The sequence below is a fragment of the Harpia harpyja genome, chromosome 22 (genome assembly GCF_026419915.1).
Source record: "Harpia harpyja isolate bHarHar1 chromosome 22, bHarHar1 primary haplotype, whole genome shotgun sequence".
Lineage (NCBI taxonomy): Eukaryota > Metazoa > Chordata > Aves > Accipitriformes > Accipitridae > Harpia > Harpia harpyja.
Window position 1 is genome coordinate 6,019,891 of NC_068961.1, and position 22,501 is coordinate 6,042,391.

The 22,501-nt window shown below is 37.3% G+C and overlaps 1 protein-coding gene across 2 annotated transcripts in view; it reads left to right on the forward strand.

Annotated features, from left to right (window-relative positions):
* Nucleotides 1-22,501, forward strand: part of PUDP (pseudouridine 5'-phosphatase) — a 74,977-nt gene that overhangs the window by 34,217 nt on the left and 18,259 nt on the right. For both annotated transcript variants that reach the window (XM_052773849.1, XM_052773850.1), the window contains exon 3: nucleotides 8,158-8,387. In XM_052773849.1, the coding sequence (XP_052629809.1) occupies nucleotides 8,158-8,387 (230 nt within the window). The remainder of the gene's footprint in view (nucleotides 1-8,157; nucleotides 8,388-22,501) is intronic.

Sequence of the window (22,501 nt, forward strand, 5' to 3'; positions counted from 1 at the left end):
GAAGGTAGAATTCTTTATTAATAGCCAATTACCTTCCAAATTGGTAAACAGATTATTAGTTTCCACCTCCGCTTTTGTAGCTCAGTGAAAAGGTAACATACCATTGCAGATAGCATTTTTAATATCTCAGAACAAAAAAGAAAGAGGTGGATCTGAGAGTAGCGTTTCCATAGTCTGATCAGATTCACGGCAATTACACCAAATGATGGATAGCCCCACCTCTGTCGCGCTGTCACCTTCACAGCAGCAATGCTGACTTCACTTCAGAATTGAGAGCAAGTGTAGATAATCAATAGCACTGTGCTGATGGGCTTGCAACTGTTGTAACACACCAGACTACATTAAAAACATTTTTTTAATCAGTTTGTGACTTAAGTGAACAAACAGCTGCTTCATCTACATGAGATTATTTTTGTTGTTGTTGTTGGGTGCTTTTAGTGTTCAGAGGCTGCTGAGGTTTTTTACCATAGGATCACTTCTATGAATTCTAAAGAATTATCTTCGAATTGGCTAGAAATCTAATAAACTTGACAAAGCTCTGAGTGGTAATGTTAGCTTTTCTTTGATTAAAGAGAGTGATGAAATCTTGAAGAGCTTTAAGTTTGGTCTGATACTACAGTCAATGTAGAAAGTGTAAATAATTTTGAAAAAGAGGAGCAGTCTTTTCATACAGAGGCTATATTTATCCTTAAGATTTCCATTTGTGCACAACTGGACATAAATCATACAAAACATGCACAATGCATGTACATAGTTAATTTAAACAATGCATGGAGCACTTTGGTTTCCTTTAGGTTCTTTCTCAGCAGTAAATCTTTTCCAAATACACACTGAATGCTCTCAGCTTGTTTTGTGTAACATTACAACAAAATGAAGTGGACTTGAATATGGGTTTCTAAAGAGCCTTGATTTTGGTGCCCCAGAGGGCAGGTGTCCTCTGTTCTCATGCTGTTAGTGTGAGTAGAAAGCTAACTGTTATCTACACTGGGGTGAAAGAGGAGCAACACTGTGATAGATGTGTATGAAGATCTCAGAGGGAGTGCTGAAAGTCTGCAAAAAGAGTGTGAAGTTGTATTTGGGCTCATAATTTGTGTGCGAGCTATGTGAAGAAAGCGCTTGGTGACCAGTGTAGTTCTTCCAACAGAAATTTCAGTGTACAGGGCAAAAATCTGTTGATCAAGAGAGTATTCTTTAAAAAGAATACTGTAGCCATATTGTTTCTTCTGCAGAATATGCTGCATCTCAGCTACAAGACTTAGCAAGTATAGTTATATTAGCACAGGCTACATAGTGTAGCTGAGCTCCAAAAAAAGAAAACAAAAATGGGTATTTTTTGGAAGAGAGTAAGTAGCTCAGATTAAAAAAAAGTCCAAGAAAACTCAAGCATATATAGATACAATAAAATATACATAGGAAAAGGTTTGGTTGCCCATGAAATACAGGGGAGTTTCTTGATTAAAAAGAACTTTGTACCATGTTTCAGTACCACACCCCATTTTTCAAAGAAGCACATTTCTTATCAAAAAGTTTAGGGAGATAATTGTTCCTTTGGCTTATAATTACAGTTGACAATAAAATAAATTTGACTAATAGTACTCATGAATAAATTGTCAAATCAGAGTGGCCAGTATAGCTTATTGAAGTAAGGAGAATGAGTATCTTTTCAACAATTAAAATTAACTGGAGACCAAATTACATATTGTGATTACAAAATACAGACAAAAAATAAGAATAGCACAGGAATTTAACTGGATAAATAATCAAATAACTAGTAAATAACTGGGGAGGGGGATAAGACAATTTAAAGTAAAATGTCCTAAATAACTCACTTTTTCTAAAGTATTTCTGTAGTCCGCAAAACTATGTCAAAGGATACACAGCAGTTGTAGATAACCGTAATGTTGTTACTATAATCACAATGACTTGAGGCTTGTGTGAGAGAAGGTTTTAAATGAGAAAATCTTTCATTAAAGTAACTGAACTGTGGAGAAGCTTTTGGGCATAGAAAGTCATCTTCATATCGGTTTTAAAATACCCATTTGCTATTTTGGGGCTTTTTCTTCACTATGAGGGTGGTGAGGCACTGGAACAGGTTGCCCAGAGAGGCTGTGGATGCCCCATCCCTGGCAGTGTTGAAGGCCAGGTTGGATGGGGCTTTGAGCAACCTGGTCTAGTGGAAGGTGTCCCTGCCCAGGGCAGGGGGGTTGGACTAGATGACCTTTAAGGTCCCTTCCAACCCAAACCATTCTATGATTCATTCTATGATTCTATGATATAAGAGTTCACATGTGTTTGCTTTCTAAAAAAGCAGCAGAGGAAGACACAAAATAATCATTTTAAGTCTTTCTGAAGCTTTTATCATTTCTGTACATGTAGCCTTTAGCTTTTTGTAATAGTTTAGCTTAAACTTTCACTTGAATCTGAAAATGAACAGGCAGAATCTATGGAAACTTCACAATATAACCTGGTATCATTGGCTACTTGATGCTTGCTTTTAATTAGTATAAGGAATGTGCTGTATTTATGGTGTTTTGTTTGGTTTGGTTGCTTTTTTTTTTCATTATTTACTGTCTCGAACCAAAGTAATCCTACGTTATACTATTTCTCCAATTATTAGATGTCTGACACTGTAATTGTTTGAATAAGGGCAACGCTCATTTGGAAGAATATAAGGTATTAATGTATATGATAGCTCTCTGTTCCAGCTTGCCCCAGATGTTCTTAAATTGGTTAACACCATAACTAAATTAGTTGAAAACTGTGAAGGAATATTATCTATGATGGTTGGTGCAGAACCGAAACCCCTGCAAGCTGTCTGGGTTTTGTTTGAGGGTGGGAAAAATTGGGATGTGTCTGCTAGATATCCTCTCTAGCAGAACATGTTAGCGTTCAAATAACAAATTTAAAAACATACACACGTGCACGCGCACACGCACTTCCACCCCCCCCCCCCATTGCCCACTGAGTTCCTGTTTCTCTTCCTGGGATTATATAATGGTTTAAATACTACTAATTAGAAATTAGATATAATTAGTACCTAGGTGGCACCCATGGAAGGACTAAAGAGATGCAAGAAAGGTATAGTACGCTGTGATGTTCATGAAAGGATTTGCCACAAAAAATGCCACTGTTTGCTTTTTTGAGGCCTTCTCAGCCAGGTAGGAGCTCCTGTAACGTGATTTTGAAGCTTAACTTTCATAAAAGTTACCTTGTAAATTGTAGGATACTAACTTCTTGTGGTCCTGTTTACAATGTATGCTTTTTCTTAAGATAAGGCCTTGGGGAGTTCCGTTCATTTTTTAAGGGCTTTTTCTTACGTAGCTTATGTTCATCTTTTTAGGATTGAAACAGACTTTAGAAAAGACCATGGGACGGTCTGTGTAGGCCTGGGCATTTATTTGACCTTGTTCCTGCGCTCTATGCTGGCAGCACGCAAGCCAGCTGTATTCCTGAAGCTGTAAGACTGTAGGACTTTGTGCTTTTAAGACCATCAAAGAGTGGATTTTCAGGTTAAGGTACTGGCAGAGCTTAGTGTGTGATTGTCTGCATGATGGTGTAGTTATGCCTTCAAATGAATCAACTGCAAGCAGAAATATGAACACCAGAAATCATTCAACTGGTGAAGAGAGGAAACTGAAATTATGGTTCAGTGCTGAAGCGGCATGAATAATCTTCTTCCCTGTCTCATATGTTTGCCCAGTTTATGATGGAGATCACTTTCTTTTCTATCTTGAAAAGCATTCTTATACTCTACTATAACATGTTCATAGAAACTTCACTTTAGGAAAAGAGAAAAATAAAAAAATGCTTTGTAAGACAAAAGTTTGATTGGAGACTTATATTAGAAAAAAATAGAAGAGCTTTACATTATCTCATTATTTGTCTGGAGGCATTTCACATGAAATAGGTCTGAATCTGGAGTTCCAGAAGTGGCATAAGTTAAGAACAGTGTTCTGTTCAGTGGTAGACAAACACAAGAAAAAGGATGATACAAAAATGTGAAAGCATGTCAAATAGAATGTAGCAAAAATGTATGTGTTATTCACTATTCTGAAGTATTCTATATGACACAGAGCTCATGTCTGTATAAAGCTAAAAGGAAAATAAAAATTCCCTTTGTTTTCCATCAATTTGAATTAGCTCTCAGGAGTTCTGTCTTGTTAATTTTCACTTCATAACGAATAATGCCATTTGATTATAAAATGTGATAACTGAAAAAAAAAATCATGTAGAAAACAGTGTTGTTATAGCATATAAATAATTAGATAGGGACTATCGTTAGATCATTTTAGCGTAGCATTATTTGGTTTCCTGAACTCCTGCTGTACATGTTTGTATTAGTCAATGAAAAGGAAAATGTGACAGCCCAAGGGTTTTGTTGTTCGGTATAAGTCTTAATTTTAGTTTGTCAGTTGATCCAATGTATTAGTCACCATGGTTTCAGCTGAATGTAAGAAGAACAAACACCACATTGGGAGTCTAATGAAGGAATAATATTTCCTTTTTTTTTAAAAAAAAAAAATATATAAAATACATGCTTTTCTGCAACTTTAAGAACAAAAGTGCTGATCTCTTCCTTTTAAATGCATCTGTGGTCTCAGAAGAAATCTCCTTTCTGTTGGTTTGGTTCGTTTTTCTTTTCCCAAAGTTGTTAACTTCATTGACATTTGTGATTAATCGGGTTTTAAAGATGCTGACATTTAAAGTTGATCCTTCTTCTTTTCAGCTTCTGTAACTAAATTCAGCTTAGAATTCTTTTCACCTTTTCTTTCCAATAGTCACTGGTGTTTAACTATTACATTTAGAGTATAGTAAACTTCTGTGTCTATTCCAAAACTTAATATTTAAAGAGATAGAGGAAAGAAGCAGTATTTACCTTTTTGATTATTTGAAATGAAAGGGTACATTTGGAAATAAAGCATAGCAATGTGGGATATTTATTCCTGGGGTTTTTTTATGACTACTTGAAGAATTTATGTTGTACTGCCTAACATTGTTAATTGCATGTGTACCGCATTAGGAGCATATCCTCATGCTGGAAAAACAGAGATCCTTATTTCTTTTGATCTTTCTTTATTTTTTGTTTTTAATCAAAGATGCTCAAAGAAAAAAGAAAAAGAAAAAAAAAAAGAACTTGCTGCATGTGGCTAAGCTTTCGGTAGGAGGGGTGAAGGATGGTCCCAGGAATCCTAGCAGATGGGTCCCTCTCTGATGGATGGGCATCAATCCCTTACATGGTAGCTACAAGTAAGTTAGAAGTTAGCGAGTTCGCAGGAATTTTCACCGTGCTTCTTCATAGCCATTTAGTTTTTAATTGGTTGTTTTTGATGTAACTGAAGTCTTCATTTGATTGAAAAAAATCTGTGTAGCTATAGGGGATATAATGATAAAGTATATGCCAGGGGAAGTTTCTTACAGATCTGTAAAGCAGTTCCCTACTTCCCATTCTGTTGATGTTTTCTGTAAAAAAAGCACAAGAAAGATACTAAGAAAGTTATTATCTTCCTAAGGAAGAATTATATGCTGAATTAGTACAATAATTGTGTCAGTAATTCGATGTGGTGGCAAAGTGTCTAGAGCTATACTGGTGGTAATTGACGCAAACAAAAATAGACTTTGTTGATCTATAGCTTTTACAAAGAAATAACAAACCTGGAATGAAAATATTTTTCAACTGCTACTGTCTTGAGCTTGTTAAGTTATGCTAGCTATTCTTCCATATGCGATTTAATTTTTTTTTTTCCATGCAGCTGATCTTCCCCTTGTATTTTTTTTCTAATCTGTCTTGCTATGTTCACACATATGCAAATAATCATTTTTTAAATAGCATATTTCTATTAAAGTGCACTTTCTGAATAATGTAAGTCTCTACTTTCTGGAGCTATTAGGGACAGCTGCATTTTAGCTCCCTTGTAGTGAGGGAAGTGAAAAAGAGAAAGTAAACACACACACACACATTTACACGCTGAAATCATGACTTGCTGGGGGTATATAAGAGAGAACCCTGAAGAAATAACCTTTCTGCAGCAGTGCTACCTCCAATAGAAACATAAAATAAACATACCCTGTGACAGATGAACTGAAGCTGTGATGCAGTGGGACTGAAGAAAATCAGCTGTTTGAAAAGAGCACAACTTTAGAGAAAACTAACAATATCGTAGCAAGGGCGTAGAAGATAGGAAAAGTCTTCTTGTGTAATCTTTAACCTTCTTTATATTACTACACACACAATATGCTAGCCTTGCTAAATGTTGCAGATTATTTAGAATAAATTCCTTTGAATTAATGCATTTTATTTTAAAAAAGACATTTAGGCTACTGCTTTACATTGAGAGATCTTAGTACTTCCATTAATTTAATATGGACTTAGTTCACATGTTTCAGAATGAAGACATAATCTGTATCTGGAATAAAAAGTTAACTTGTATTTAGCATCATATTTCAGTAAGAGGACAGAGTAGCATCATTTGGGAAAAAATGCACTTGCTTACTGTTAGTATAACCATTTAAGGGGGCATAGGAAGGCTTTTAAATGGGTGATGCATTGACATTAGAGGAGGAATAACACTTGTTGCTTCTGTCCAACTGGAAATCTAAAATCACAGAAGTGCATGTATTTATAGTTTAAAGGCTGTCTTCAAGTACAAGCATGGAGCTGGAAATGTCAGTTACTAATTGGTTGATTAGATTCTGGAGAATAGAGATCTGCAGAGGGCCACATCTACAGGTCATATTTCCAGATAGATGGGTTAGTTAATGCACCAATTTACTAATCTGCACACTTTATTATCAGTAGTAATTGTTAATTCTCAAAGTTGGGCATATGACTGTACTTGGGAAAAACGTACTGCAGATAAGATTGTTGTTTATAGAATTGTCAAAATGGAGCAGAAAGGCTGGATCGCATGGGATATGCAAATTAGAGATGACAGGGTGGCACAGGAAAGAATTAAATAAACATGAGGAGTAGGAATGCTTTGAGGGAGCAGGGACCAGGCATAAGTATGACAGTGAATCAAGAGGAAGGGAGTAAGATTACTGTAGTATAACCAGGCATGAAAAGTGGGGTAAAAATTCATGCAGTTGGAAGATGAAAACAAAGAATTGTTCTCAGGTTGGTTCAAAGAGACAGAAGTCAATCAGAGGCTTAGCTACCTGAAACTAATATCCAGTGTCCAACACAGTTTGGGTTCATGCCAAGAAGCAGAGCCCAAATGATTTTTCAGATTTGGCGGGATTTTCTCTTGTGAATTGGTAAAGACTGGATGTCCACTCTCGTTCTCCATTAGACACTGCTAGTTGTTTTGTCTGGGAGAGGTATCCAGCATTTAGAATGCTGCAGCGAAGAAGCATTGAAACCTCTGCATAGGAAACTCAAAACTTGCACCAAATAATGAAGTATGTTTCCCTCTTACACAGACTGCTGTGTTGTCACTGTTCCCTGCATTAACCTTCTCTAGAAGACTGGATCAGATTGAAGTTTCTACCCATTAGGCTTGAGGTGTTCATTACTCTGGGTTCACAGCATCAGATAAAGATAAATCAGATAAAGCTCTGGTATTAACAACTGTGACTGACAGCTCCCCTCCTCTGCCCAGTGTTACTTGCTTTAGTAATTGCAGAAGAGAGAAACTGAGCTCTCTTAGGGGCTGGTTTAAGCCAGCTGGATACCTGCTTCAGAAATTAAAACTATACAGTTCAGTGAGAAGAGTATATTTCTTTGACTTTGATTTTTTTTTTTTTTCACCTTTTCAGGAGTGTAACTGTGTATAAAAGAAAATGTTCCCCTGTGTGCTTTTCTTTTACTTACAGAGAGTTTGAAGTAATAAATATACGTAATTTGGGGGACATTGCTTAAGGAGCTTCTAGTGGGTGGTGGGTGTACCTAGGCAATTATGTTGAACCCATTTTTGGCATATTTTGAGAAAAACATCATTTGATGACAGAACAAGTATATACCTTGAGGAATGTTCCATGATTTTTGTGTGGAGAAGGAACGTTTCAGGTATTGCAAGAATTTTCTTCTACACTAACTGATTGAAATAGGTTGTTATAGCCAGTAAGACACCATTGTTGAAGTACTGCTAAATACATTGTCAGTAGGTACCTACATATATGCATATGTATAAAAATAAAATGTATATATTTGTCTTGCAGGGGTTGATAAGCTGATCCGTCATTTACACAAACACAACATACCCATAGCCGTTGCCACCAGCTCAGCTGAAGTGACATTTCAGATGAAAACAGCCAGACACAAAGACTTCTTTGGTCTTTTTCATCATATTGTGTTGGGAGATGACCCTGAGGTGAAGTGTGGCAAGCCAGAGCCTGATGCATTTCTAGTTTGTGCAAAGAGATTTCACCCTCCTGCACCTCCAGAGAAGGTAAGAAGGGGTGGGAGCAAATTAACTGAAAAGTTAGGAATACTCTCTTTGGGCTATATTTGGATATTTGGGGTTTTTAACATGATAAATACTTAGATTAAGATTTAATATAAATATTATAAAAATCAGCAGCCTCTGTTTTCAAAGGTGTTTATGCTGCTGAAGCAAGAGATTGTTGGAAAACATAATTTCCCCCCACTATGTATAATGTTTGTAATGCAGATTGCTCTGATTTACTACATGGTAGTGTGCAGTAATAGGAAAGTGTAATGATTTTCTTCTCTGTGCATAAATCTGCAAGCTTAACTTCACTACTCAAAGTTTGGAAACAGTTATTTAAACATAGATCAGTTTATTTTTCATACATTCATGGCTGATTTACCTCTTAAGTGTCTAAACATTAAAGATACTTCTTTGTAAAGAGGGCATATATTTTTCCTAAGCCATCTCTTTCCTGTTGCATTCTAAATCTCTGAGATCATAATTCTTGTTTTCTGATTTAAAACCGATCAGTTTGAGCAATCTTTCTCAAATAGTAGAGGTGTTTAGGTTCTCTCTCTTATATATAACTTCCCAAACTTGATTCTGAAATAGAAATCTGTAGGGAGAATATTTGAAAGATAAATTGAGAGTTAGTTAAAATAATGTCTTCACTTCTATTTTAAATTAAATTGCCTTTCTCCTTAAAATATTTTTCTCACTTCTTGTCTGTCCTGAGTGGAACATAAGTTTTGAAGTTTTGGAGTTTCATTACTGCAGAAAAATGCATGACATACTAATTTTTAAGAAACAACTTTAAGTGAATTAGACTGTGGTTACTGTTTTCTCAATAAGATTGTTGAAGAAAAAATGGTTACACAAATACATACAGAATGATTAGCTGAGATTCTTCAGCCTTTCATACTTCAAGGTCTCACCCAGAGTCTAAATGGTATTTGCATTGCCTGGGAATACAAAGTGAAGTAAGTTTGATGCAAGGTGGCATACTATGAACAGTGTTAACCAAACTGGTTTTGATTTGGGTTTCTTTTTTTCTGTTGGAAGTTCTCTTGACATTCTGTGTGCATCAACTTCATTTGGAAACTTAGATGTTCAGAAAAGATACAATAAAGGTATATGATCATGTTCATGCAGATGGCAGTTGTGTGGACATGTTAGGTACTTGTGTGAGTTGGCCTTGTATGTATGGTATGATCTAAATGTTGAAGAATCTGAACAGCAAGGCTGTAAATCTCACCTTAGAGTCAAGCAGTTACGAATTTTGAACATGTTAATACTCAATTGAGAGCAAATACTGGGAAGAAGCCCAAGATTTTGGAGGGAGTATGAGAGGAGTTGAAAACAAGCTTAAACCACAGCTTAATGTTGCTTTCTTATAAAATTATTCTTTCTTGCTTAACTGTTGTCTAGGGAACAAAAAATCAGGATATGTTCCTTTAATGTTGTATGGTGTGGTTTTTTGAAACAGGATAAGAGGTGTCTAATGCATGCTTTTCAATTGGATGGAGGTGTGGCTGTAAGCTGTTCTGTAATTCTGAAAGTAAAAGAGAAAAAAGTATTCAGAATTTATATAAAGCTGGGTTGTAACAGGTATCTGAAGGAGAGATAAGGAAATTGATTGTCAGCTGTGTTAATGACAAATTCAACTGTTATTTCATGTGAGGAGCCTAATGGTAATATCCAGAGGGAAAGCTTTCCCAAAGTTCTTAGTTTATTTGGCTCTATTTCAGAAAAGTCACAAGGTGGTAATAATCAAGAAGGACAAAAACATTTAAAAAACCAAACCAAAACCAAACAACAAAAACAGTGACACTGTGATGTAGATGTTTTTATTTATTCAGCAGTGAGTAGCCTTAGCTGTATTAATAATGAAAAAATATTTGAAGGTAATAGTAGCATCTGTATTACACTTCACAATTTTAAACTTTAAAGGTATGTTAGACAAACCAAATTTCAGAGTATTCCTGGTAGTTTTGTATAGTTATTTTCTTCAACCTTTCTTTGAAGAAGAGCATAAATGAACGCATGCTTTTCCTTTATTTGAAGTTTAACAGCATTCAGAGTTCCCTTAGTGCAGATAATTCAGCTGAACTTTTTTTTTTGTCATATCTACAAACGTCACAAATGTTGTAGTGTGGGAATTTAGCACAAGCACAGAACTCCCAAGAAGAAAATCAAAACAGTACATGTGAAACTATCTGAAACATTCATGACCAACTGCCGTATAGTGATGGCATCTGCTGTGTTTAGTCCCAGGCGGTGAACTAATAGAGCTACAGGTTTGGATTTCATGGTAAAAATCAGTAACGTGCAAGTTTGCAGCAAAATATCAGGAGGTGTAGGTAATGTCTGCATAAGCAAGTAATTGGACTCAAGAGAAACAAATTATTAGAGCAGTATATTTGGTGCTTAGGCCCGTACATCTATGCTATATGGGATTTGAATGTTTTTTGTTGGATTACATTTACTCTGATCCCTGGCTGAAAGCTATATAAGGTTCTTTGGAGCTTTATGTCTGGTTAAGCATTGGAGATTGCTTGATAGGCACCTGGAGAGGACTTCCACTTTAGCTTCCTGCTAAAGCAACCTAGTACACACCAAAACTACTTAGTGAAACAAACCATCACGTAGCAACTGAGGACTGTCAGATTTGCTTCAGAACTTCAGTGCTGCTCCAAGTGAAAAATACAGTGTAGCCATAGAAGGCCAAATCCAGAATTTAGCTGTAGTGGCATACCAGCCTGTGACTGTTGCTGTGGAGGCATACTTATACAAGTAGGCAGTTCTAAAATTATATAAAAATGGATATGATGTCTGCTTTACTATCATTGAAGGATGTCATAATTGTCCACCTGGTAGTTTCTTAAATGTTGACCTTCTGGTTTGCAGTCTTTGGTTAACTAGGAACTTAATAAGCACAACGATGAAACCACAGCACAGGAATTTCAAACAAGATACACCCTGCAAATTCAGCCTATGTCTTACTATCATGTAATGCATGAAGTTTCATATGAACTTCCTACACTAGTAACAATGCACTGTCATATTGAGTAATTAATTAAATCAGTCAGGTAATCAAAATGTGATCTGCAGATTAAATACTAGAAATTCTGTCTTTTATTAACATTCAATTTTTTTTTTTTAAATATATGCCAAATTCTGCTCTCAAATACACAGATGCAACTTGTATGAAAGCCAGCTGGAGCTGTACGCATGTAGAAACAATGTGTGCTTGAATATTGTAGAAATTTCAGGCCACAATGTTCAAAACACTATGTTCTTTTCCATACATTTTATTTAGACAATTGAAAAAAACTTACCAAAGTATTATTTTTGTTTGGGATTTTTTTATTATTTTCCTACCTTTGTATGATCATAATTTGGAAAATAAGTTGTTTCATATTTTTCTAGAATTTCTAGTTACTTAGTATTTTACTATGTTTCAGATTTTTACAACGGGCATTCCTTTTAAGCGAAACTTTAAAATGTGCTGCAGAGGCAAAATTGGAGTTTCATTGACGACACCACTGTGAAATTTGGTATATTCAGCTATATACGCCAAGGGACGTTAAAGACAACAAGAAGGGCTTCTATAAGTACATAAGAGACAAAAGGAAGACTAGGGAACATGTTGGCCTGTTGTTGAATGAGATGGGGGACTTGGTTACACAGGACATGAAAAAGGCTGAAGTAGTGAATGTAGCAGGTGAGGAATGCCAGGTCCCAGAGACCAGAGCGAAGGGCTGGAGCAAGGAAGATGTACCCTTGTTGGAAGAGGATCAGGTCAGGGAATACTTGAGCAAACTGGATGTGAATTAAGTCCATGGGCCCTGATGGGATGCACCCTCAAGTGCTGAGGGAGCTGGCAGATGTCATGGCAAAGCCACTCTTGATAATCTTTGATTAATTATGGTGATTGGGAGAAGTGCTCAAAGACTGCAGGAAAGCAAATGTCACTCCTATCTTGAAGAAGGGCAAGAAGGAGGACCCAGGGAACTACAGGCTGCTTAGCCTCACCTTGATCCTTGGAAAGGTGATGGAGCAACTGTGCCTGGAAATGGTTTTCAGGATTATTAAGGACAAGAAGTAATCAGGAGTAGGCAGCATAGCTTCACCAAAAAGGGAAGTCATGCTTAACCAACTTGATAAGCTGCTTTGATGAAGTGACTGGCCTGGCAGATGAGGGGAGAGCAGTGGTTGCTGTCTACCTGGACTACAGTGCGGCCGTTGACTCCCTCTCCCATAAGATCCTCATAGGGAAGCTGTTGATGTGTGGGCTAGATGAGCGGGCAGTGAGGTGGGTTGAAAACTCTCTGAACAGCTGAGCCCAGAGAGTGGTGGTCACCAGCACAAAGTCTAGTTGGATGCCAGTGACTAGTGGTGTGCCCCAGGGGTCAGTACTGGGTCCGGTCCTGCTTAACATCTTCATTAACGACCTGGTTGATGGGGCAGTTTGCTGAAGAAGAAAAGAGAATGCTCAGAGGGATCTTATTAAAGTATATGAATACCTGAAGAGAGAGGCTAAAGAGGACAGAGCCAGGCTCTTTTCAGCGCTGCCCAGTGACAGGACCAGAGGCAATGGGCACCAACTGAAACACAGGAGGTTCCCTCTGAGCATCAGAAAACGCTTTTTTACTGTGAGGGTGACCGAGCACTGGCACAGGTTGCCCAGAGAGGTGGTGGAGTCTCCCTCCTTGGAGATATTGAGCAGGAGGGCTGGACCAGATGACCTCCAGAGGTCCCTTCCAACGTCAGTCACCCTGTGATTCGGTGACAGATTTCACAGATTTGATCTGGAAAAAAAAAAGAAGGGAACAAAAGTGCTTTCGCTAAACAAAATTTTTCTGTTCCATTTTGAATTAAAGGGCTCAAATTGTTCAAAATCATGCCTTTGGAATTTATAAAAATTAGAATATTAATTTTTGCTTTGAAAGAGTTCATAACCTTGCTGATTGTGTGTTTCTGTGTGTATTTGTATATAAGATATATCAACTATAACTTTTCGATGTTATCTTGAACCAATTTTGTTTCATAGTAACAAAAATGTTATGCTACTAAATTTCTTTCAAATATGGCTCTAACTCAGTGGGTTTCAGACATTCCCATGCAAACATTTATACATACTTCCAATATACTCATGTCATTAAAAACACATGAATTAATTATTTATCTACTTGAGGATGTGGTGGGTCAAGGCTTTTCTTTCCAGTATTTTGGTTGGTTTGCCTATAGTTTTTCTGTTAAAATAAAGGACCTTACTAGTAGTGCAATTTAAAAACAAACAAATACCATTTATATCCGTTGTTTAAAAAGAGGAAAACATTATAGTAATACAAATGGTCATAACTCTCTTATGAAGAATCAATCTGTTCTATTGAAAAAGTTCCAAGTGATGTAAATCATCGCCTTAATTTAAAACACTATTTCTTTGTAGTTTCTTCCACTTCTAATTCATTAATTGATCCCATAGTTACAAATAATCTCTGTACCAAATCTAGTGAGAGCTCATTAAAATTTTTCAGACTGATTAAATGGCATTAGGATTTATGAGTCTCAGTGGACTTTTTATGTCATAGAAAAGAGAAGTTCAAAGAGAAATTTTCTGAGACTTTTTTGCTACAAAAGATGTAGTGAAAGAGTAATAGAGAGTCAGAACATTATGACCATTTTGTAATTTTAGTCTATATTGTACAAGGAAAACAGAGGGTAAAAAAGGCTGATTTAGCACTTAACGTGACTATTATTATTGTGATCTTGTGTTAAAGCATGCCAAAACCTATTTTTTATTTCTTATCCCCTCCTTTTTTTTCCTGTTTCTACTTCCCCCCCCCCCCCCAACTGCACCACTTTTAGTGCATGTGTGTAGTGTATGTATTTCACTTATTATGGTTTTCAGATAAGCAGTTATTTTATTAGTGATGTTTCTGTTATTCCTCGTGTATAGCTGGTGGATGAATTTATTAGGAGTACTTTAAATAAGGTACAGAAATTACAAAGGCATGAACAGCCATTCTAGGTGGTGTACTGAGCTGTAAACTGGAATCCCTGCTGTTGAATCGCATATTTTAGTCATCATAAATCTGCCCCTTTTCCATTTTAAAAATAAATTGACTTGCACTCTTTCCTGAATGTTTGCAATTCTCAAATCACGCATTTTATTTTAGAAATAACAAAAGCATTAAATGTAAAAATACACAGACATTTTTCAACTTAGTTCAAACCTACATCAATGGCTATCTCTTCAACCTTGGCTCTAGTCTGTCCTTTGAATAGGCCTATGTTACCAGTTTTTCCTCAGCTGAAACACTCTTCTAAACAGCTGTTCATGGTGTAAACCATTCTGATTCACCCAAGCTCTGCTCTCTTATCTCCTTGGACTCACAATTTTTACCAGTTATTTTAGCATATTGCTAGATACTTGCTTTTCCCAGTGGTATAGCCTGCGATCACAATGGTCATAATACGCCTGACTTTTAAAGCGTTAGGCTGCATTCAGTGGGGCAGCCGAAGAAGAGTTTGTGGCAGATGACTGTTGTTCACGTACGCTGCAGTCCGTACAGAAGCAGATACAGCACGTGCCAGCGGCTGCTGACTGCGTGAGGAGGGACCAGTGTTGCTCCACCACTCTTTCTAGCTGCCAGTGCGTTTTGAGGTAGAAAGCAGAAATTGGGCTTTTCTTTTCGGAAGCCAGTTGACTTTCTTGTCTGTACTGATGTAATTTTAGTTCATTAATTCAAATTAGGCAGTTGATGGGTTAGAGCCAGTAAAGAACTTTCTGTATGGTCTGATCTGTTGGTGCCAACTCCTGTGTAGCCAGGCGGTTAGTGCACTGACTGAAGGTCTGAGATGTTTGAGTGTTTCTGGTGTGTGTGTTTTCTTGTTGGGCTTTTTTGGAGAGAATTTCCTCACTACTTGCACAGTGCCCGTTTGGAGTCCCTTACCTGCGAGGCTGTGCTCCCTCCGCGTTCCCATGAGCCTCGCATCCTGTGCTGCGGAGCGGCCAGCTTCCGAACAGAGCAGAGCAGACTCCCCCTTGGCAGAGGTGTGTTTGGTGAGGATGATGCTCCCTGGGAGGTTGTGGGACTGCTGGGCAACTCGTTCAGTGCCACGAGAGCTTGAAACCGCTGCTCCTGTGTACACACGGCGTGCTTAAGTTTGCAGCAAAAGCAGAGTTCGGTCTCTTGACGAATTTAGGTGACATATGGCAGATTTTACTGTTACTGTACATGGGGTGATTGGGAGGTGAATGAAGCATTTTGCATCATTTGTGTGTACCCAGATTAGTTTGTTTCATGCAGACATACCGTGAAGTGTTGAGAGGTGATAGCAAGTGAAATCTGAAAGGGTTTATCTATTGGCTTGAGAACGGGACATTTCCACTTGTCTGCCTTCTAACCAAGATGAGGTGCCAGGTTCAGTAGGAACCTCCCTCTCTGACTTTATAGTTTTTTGAGAAACAAGTTCTTTTGCTTTCATGTGTGCGTCGAAAATTGCTAAAACTCAACAGCCTATGTCCATTTCTCAGGAATTAAACATCTCTTGCAGTTAATCTTCTGTAAAGCATAATTGGAAAAGTAGACCCAGCGTGCTCCTAAAGTGTCAGGAAAAATTGACTCCACAGAGAACATAGCAGCGATCTGGGACTTCTGTTTTCTTTTTAAAGCAGGTCAGAAGAGAGGGTTGTCCTTTATCTTGCCCACTGTGTGAAATACTTCCTCAAAGAATTGGGGAAAACAGATTTTTGAGCACTCTTCAACCTGAGGAGTTCAGCCTTCCAGTTTTGGGGTTTCCTTGGGGATTGCTCTAGTTACCACATGGTACACTAGCTGTTTATTCAGGAAGGTTCTTGACTAGAATGTTTTCCTGAATTCATAAAGCCTTTAGTTTTCTTGCTCTGCAGTGTGACTGAAGACTTATTTCTAGATGGCAAGTTGTGATTTGAGTATTTAGTATGTGTTGCTGGCCTAGCTCTTGAATTCCTGCTACTGTGGGGCACTGCAAAATAACAAACAGCAGAACGTTTTTTTTACCTCCCTCCCACCTCGCCCCGCTGGAGAAGCTATTGATTTCAGACAGACACTGGAGAAATTTAAAGGAATAAATTATTAATAAATTATACCTTTAAATTGCCTATTAGGCAATTTAAAGTAAGTAGGTATTGAACAATGTAGAGTTTTATGTGTTGGGACCTCCATCTTGAAATACTATGAGAAGCTTACAGTTTGGGGTGCGAAGATCACAGCACTCTAGTGGAGTGTACTTTTTATGTGATCTGCTGCTGGACAGTCTGTTGGCTGAATCCTGCACCTTCCTCAGCTTCTAAGTAGTCTAAGCCTGTAGCCCTTATTCGCGACTCCCAGGCGGGCTGACGAAGTCTGTGATTATGAAGCTCATCTTCCAGCTTCATAAGTGTAATGGACATGGCTGTAGAGAGGAGAATGTGAGCTATTTGACCACATCTAACAATCCAGGACTTCTGAAGATCTGCTATACACATGCACCTTTTCCCTAAATCCATAATAGGCCACTATTTTATATTTACAAGACAATGAAAGGAAGGAGACAGTTATAAAGTTGTTTGGTTTGTTTTGTTTTCAGTTATCATGCTCTCGGTTCACATGGTTGATTTTCTATCTCCCTCTTCTCCTGAGGCATGTGTGCTTGCGTGTGCACATCCCCCCCCCCCCTCCATGCTGGCAGTCTTTATTATATATTTGTGGAAGAAAAATGAGATGTTGCATGGCTTGAAAGTAATTTAGCTCTTAAGTGTTCCAGACGTTGCCCTTGTTACTGCAGTGCATGTTTATTTATGGATGTATTTGTCTTATGGAGATGAAAAAACTCATTGAAATTCCATGCGAAAAATAACCTGGTCAAGGTTTGCTTTCACTTAATGTATCTGTCTGGAAGAGGAAAGAAGGATTATAATTGGTTCTTAGTCTTTGGGGTACCCTACTTGGGGGGTGGGGAGGCAGGAATAATTTTTTTTTTCCTTGCATTTGTCTTGATAACGTATCAAGTAGCTGCTAAGGGACTTGATGAAATGTGATGCAGAATAAGAAATTATGTTCTGCAGCCTTCTTTGCTTCTACGTGAGGTGAGTGTGTAAGCACAAAGAGACTGGTACACCTCCAAATTCTAAAAGCATTATATTCAGATTAGCAGGTCACTGGAGATGCGTTGCTAATTGTTTTAGGGAACTCATTATGGGTATTATCACATATTAATTATGCATGGTAAGTAGTAAAAAAGAGGGGGGGAAAATCCTTCTTCTATGATAAATTGCTCACTGAGTTATCTTTTCTTTCTTTCAAGACCTTGAGCGTTTTTTGGAGATGCCAAACAGAGCAGTCATTGAATAATTAGATTTTAATTAACAAGAATTTAAAAAAAAATGTTTTTAATGTCTTTTGGGTTATAGCAAGCATGAATAAATCCTCTTTCAAAAAGATCTAGTGCACTGATCCTCTCTGTATCTCAAGTTACCTTTGTAATCACCCCAGAGCTTGTTGTAACAATGCTTTTCAACGGTTTCAGGACAAAGAATGAAGACTGAAACAAGGAATTGCAGCGTTAGCAGTATTTTTTGGTTGTTTCTTTGTAAATTATTGTCATGGAGAGACCTGGAAATCTCTGAAAGCCCAAGGTCAACTATGTGTTGCTTTAATGCAGTAGGGCTGGAGGAGGGAGAGTTCATTTGTTTGCTGCTTTTTTTAAGTTACTTGCTCTCTGTGGAGATGCTGTTGTAGGTGATGTTCAGAGAGCTGGTATTCGTGGTAGGGTTCTGCTTATTCTGTTGTGTGGTAAAGAATCTGTAAAAGCCTGTTTTTTTGGCACGGTTGCAGAAAACCTACATACAGGACCATCAATTAACACTGACAAATTATTTATAGTCTAGACAGGGCAAAGCATTTTGCTCAGGCTGATTGCTGTGTCACAAAATAAGTGCACTTACAAGATGATTACAAAGTGTACTCCATAAAGCAATGTTTGAGAATTTTTTTTTTATTATTATTGTGATAGACTGGTGGTATAAAGATAAAAGACCTTGTAGCGCACACAAGAGCTGAAGAAGTGACAGCTTTATCTGCTAAAAAAGGATGCTTAACATTTCCATTCCAGCATCTCTTTATCTTAGAATAATAGCGTGATTCAAAGCCAAGAAGGAAATGGTTCAAGTTAAGCTTCAGTAAGACTGAAGTGATTCTGATTTAAAGTAGAAAACAATTTCAGGCAGTGGTAGAAATGCTGTCTTCCTGTTCCATCAAAGCAAGCTTTTCATTTTTGTTTAAATAGTACTGAATATAGGAATTGCTCTTCATGCTCAGATTCAGTGTCCATCTTAATCAGTACCATCTCTGATGACAGCTAATACCAGAGGCTTAATAATCGCCTTTTAGCTAGAGGGGGTTTATTTATCCACTTAAATTCTGTTGCTCCCATATCAAGTAATTGAAGGCTCTTTTTTTTTTTTTTTTTTTTTTTTAAAGGGGGGCTTTAGTAACTGTTTCACAGTATTCAGGTTTTTTTCTTGATGCTGATGAGTACCTGGGGCAATGAATTCTGTAAATCTTTTGCATATGTTCTGAATTTCTCACCTTTTAACATCTTTGAATGTCAGCTTTTTTTTTTATGTTATGAGTGAGAAAGATAAGAAGTAATTGATCTGCCACTCAGTATTTTAAGTACTACTCATCACATCCCTTTTTATTTCTGTAAGTAAAACACTTTACAGTCTGTTCAGACTCTCACCATCTGAAAGGGTTGTGTTTGGGATTTTGGGGGGGAGGCTGGGTGGTGGTGATGGGGGCAGGGGTCGTTGGTTTTTTTTTCCCCTCATAAGCACTCCGATTGCATTTCTTCAGACCCTTCCTATCAAAAACATTTTAACATAGAATAATGTCTGTGGCATACAGTACTTATAGTATTCCAGATGAGACAGCATTATATACGTCTATGAATATATACAATATCACCCAAGATCTGAGTTTTCACTGAGCTGTCTACAGTGATGTCCAGTACTTAAACTGAATGTTACAAGATGTACATGTCATTTATTTTTTTCCAGGTAGTGTGTATTGCTTACATTTCTTGACCATTTTATTTCATTTGACACTTGACTGCCCGGTAGACTACCTTGTCACTCCAAGTTTCTTACAGATGTTTCTTATCCCAGCTAACCAACACAACTTTGTGCCATCAGCAGATTTTACCAAGTATAGAGGTAAGGATTACTAGTCAATAATTCCCTGAGTAACACCAGAATTCTTCTAAAATGCATCTACAACTACTTTCTAAAATAGTACCGTGGTAATGAGAAATGGTTTTTAATGTTAGTAACTCCTTCACTTCATAGTTTAGTTGCTTCAAAGCCTCAGGGTCTTGCTGCCTAGCAAAGACTAGCTGATGAGATTTCATCATTACTGAAAATATCTTCTGTTACAGAACATGTTTTCCTCCATTAGGAAATTGTCCTCTTTCTCCTGAACAGATACCTGGTCACAGTGATCCATTCAGTTGTCTTTGCCAGAGCACATTATTGCATCCTGCAGCTTCAGACTAAACAGTGGAAACATTAGGGGTTGCAGCCTATTGTCCCGAGCTTCAAAGCTATTACAGACTCAAAATACAACTGATTCAAAAAAAAGTGCCATGGGCAAAAAGCATAATAGTACGTAACTTATCTTACTGCTTTCCACTTTCAATAATGCACTTATCCCAAGAGAATGCCAACAGAACCTTTTATTTTACGAAGAATGATCATGTAGCTTAGGTAGAATGCATTTGCAGTTTTAAGGTTAGCTATGATATATCTTTTGAAAACTGCTTTTAGTTGTGAGTTTTTAACTTTTCAGGCTGAAAATTTTCATTGAGAGGGTTATTTTTTTTCTTAAACTTCAGCGAAAAGTGTTTGCAATTATTTTACTGTTTTCCTCAGAAGATAATAATATTTTTAATTATAGTAATAACTATTACAATGGTCATATGATAACTTCCATGAAGAGTTATATTGTGTAGAGCAGGTGTTTGAAGTTTGGGAAGCTGGGAGTCCTGCAGTCAGGTGCTCTAGGAGTCAGGAATAATGCTATGACTCTACCATACTATGACTGTTACTAGACTGGGGAATGCTCCTGAGTTTCCTGATGTTTGTGTGCCGTGCCTGCTCACTGTGTACATCATATTTACATTTACGTACACGTTAAACCCTGAAGGGAAAAAAAGCATCAGATCCATGTACACTGGATGATAGGCACGGAGCCTGCTCTGGACAGCTGTCAGAGCACTATGAAATATATATAAAACATCTAAGACTGTAAGAAGTACAGGTGTAGTTTGTAGAAACTAATCACTCCATGCACACGCACAATGATTGGCATTTATTTAATGAGTGTTGTGGCTTTTTTAGTGAATAAGGTTCCAAGTTTCTATTTTGGAGGACAAGCAAGTATTACCCCTCAATTTTCCTCAGAGTTAAAGAGTTAACAGAAGTAATTTCTGATGGAATTAAGTGAATCAGCCAGCTCTGCGTTAGCTTTTGACTGTATTCTCTGCTGCCTTGGTCCAGCAAGGAGCAAAAGTGGTTTAAGCAAGACAAATTTCAGTTAATAGCTCAGCAATAAGAAGGGGAGGAAGAAGAGAATGTACCAATGATTCCTGAAAGAGTGTGTTTTTAAAGATGCTGCTGAAGAAGGATGAAGGGTGTAGGCATGGAGATTGTACAAGGCACAGAGGTCAGCATGATATAAGACATTCAGCTGAAAGTGGGAGAAAGAGATAAAGAACGCAATTAAGTGAAAGGATAGATGATGTCTAGGGAGTAGAAGGAAATAAAAGCAAGACACACAGTAATTGTGGGTAAGATAATACAGTGCCATGAAGGTGAAAATGAAAACTTGAATTTGTGACTGCATTAAGTAATCTATATAGCTTCATTATAAATTATGAAGAGTTAATAGTGTGCAGTAGCCCATTTGTCCTTAACGCTTCCCCAAACATTTTTTAGGGAGTGTAGCTGAAGAGTGAGGAAACAGTAGATAAGTTAATGATGTATATACTGAAATAGTAAAAGCATTTACTTTTTTGAGGCTAAGCATTCTGTCTCAAGAGGATTGGTAGATGATGTGACAGGGCTAACATTACAGCAAAAACTCTTCAAACATTTAGGATGCTACATGTCTAAATTTAAAATCTCATGAAGTTAGTGGAAAGAAGTCAGCTGCAAATGTGTGCTTTGGCATGTCTCTCAAAGTAAAGAGGTTTTCTTTAGAAACACTGATGTCGGAGTTTCATCTTCTATTCTGTCTTGCATTAACTAGTAATTCTAAGGCATTTGGACAATTTATTACTGTCCCTTCCTCCTGTCACTTGATTTTTTTTCTTACCATCTTAGCAATCAGTTGAAGAGCAAGTATGCTTGAAAGATGATGGTTGACTTTGAGTAGGCTGGTGGAAGACTGTTTTACTGATATCTTACTATTTACAGATCTTCTTTACAGCTGTGGTGGGAGCACATGACAGCCTTAAATTTCTTTAAGATGATTAATATTCAGTGGAATAACTTTCTTCTGATGTTTTGGGGAACTGATTTTGTTTTAGTAAGACAGTGTTAATGAAGAATGAATAAAACGTTCGGTAAGTCGATTATTCAGAAAAGGCCTTCAGTGTAGTTTCTCTTAGAAATTTTGAAATGTATCCATTCTTTGCAGGAACAATTCAGTCTCACCAGCTTTCACACCATTTTTAAAAATCTGTGAATTGAGTCCTTAGCTTCTCTGTCTGAGTTGAGTATGTGATCTGGCTTTGTGTAAAGTGATTACTAGTAAGAGCTTCAGGCTCAATGTCAGTCCAAGGATGAAGAAATCCATCACAGAATGCTGTATTTTAATAAAAGGATTTCAGTTACTCAGCAGTATGAAGACATAATAATGCTTGTGACATGCTGTGCTGTATTGCTTTAGGATCAGACTGAACATTGGAATAATAGCAGCATCGAGAAGAAAGAAAAAAATAGGCTGTCTGATTTGAGCATCTCTTTTTCTCCTATTGATTTCTATATTTAGCGCAGCGTATGGTATACCAGGCCCTAGTTATAAAGACCTGTGAAAGAAACTTCT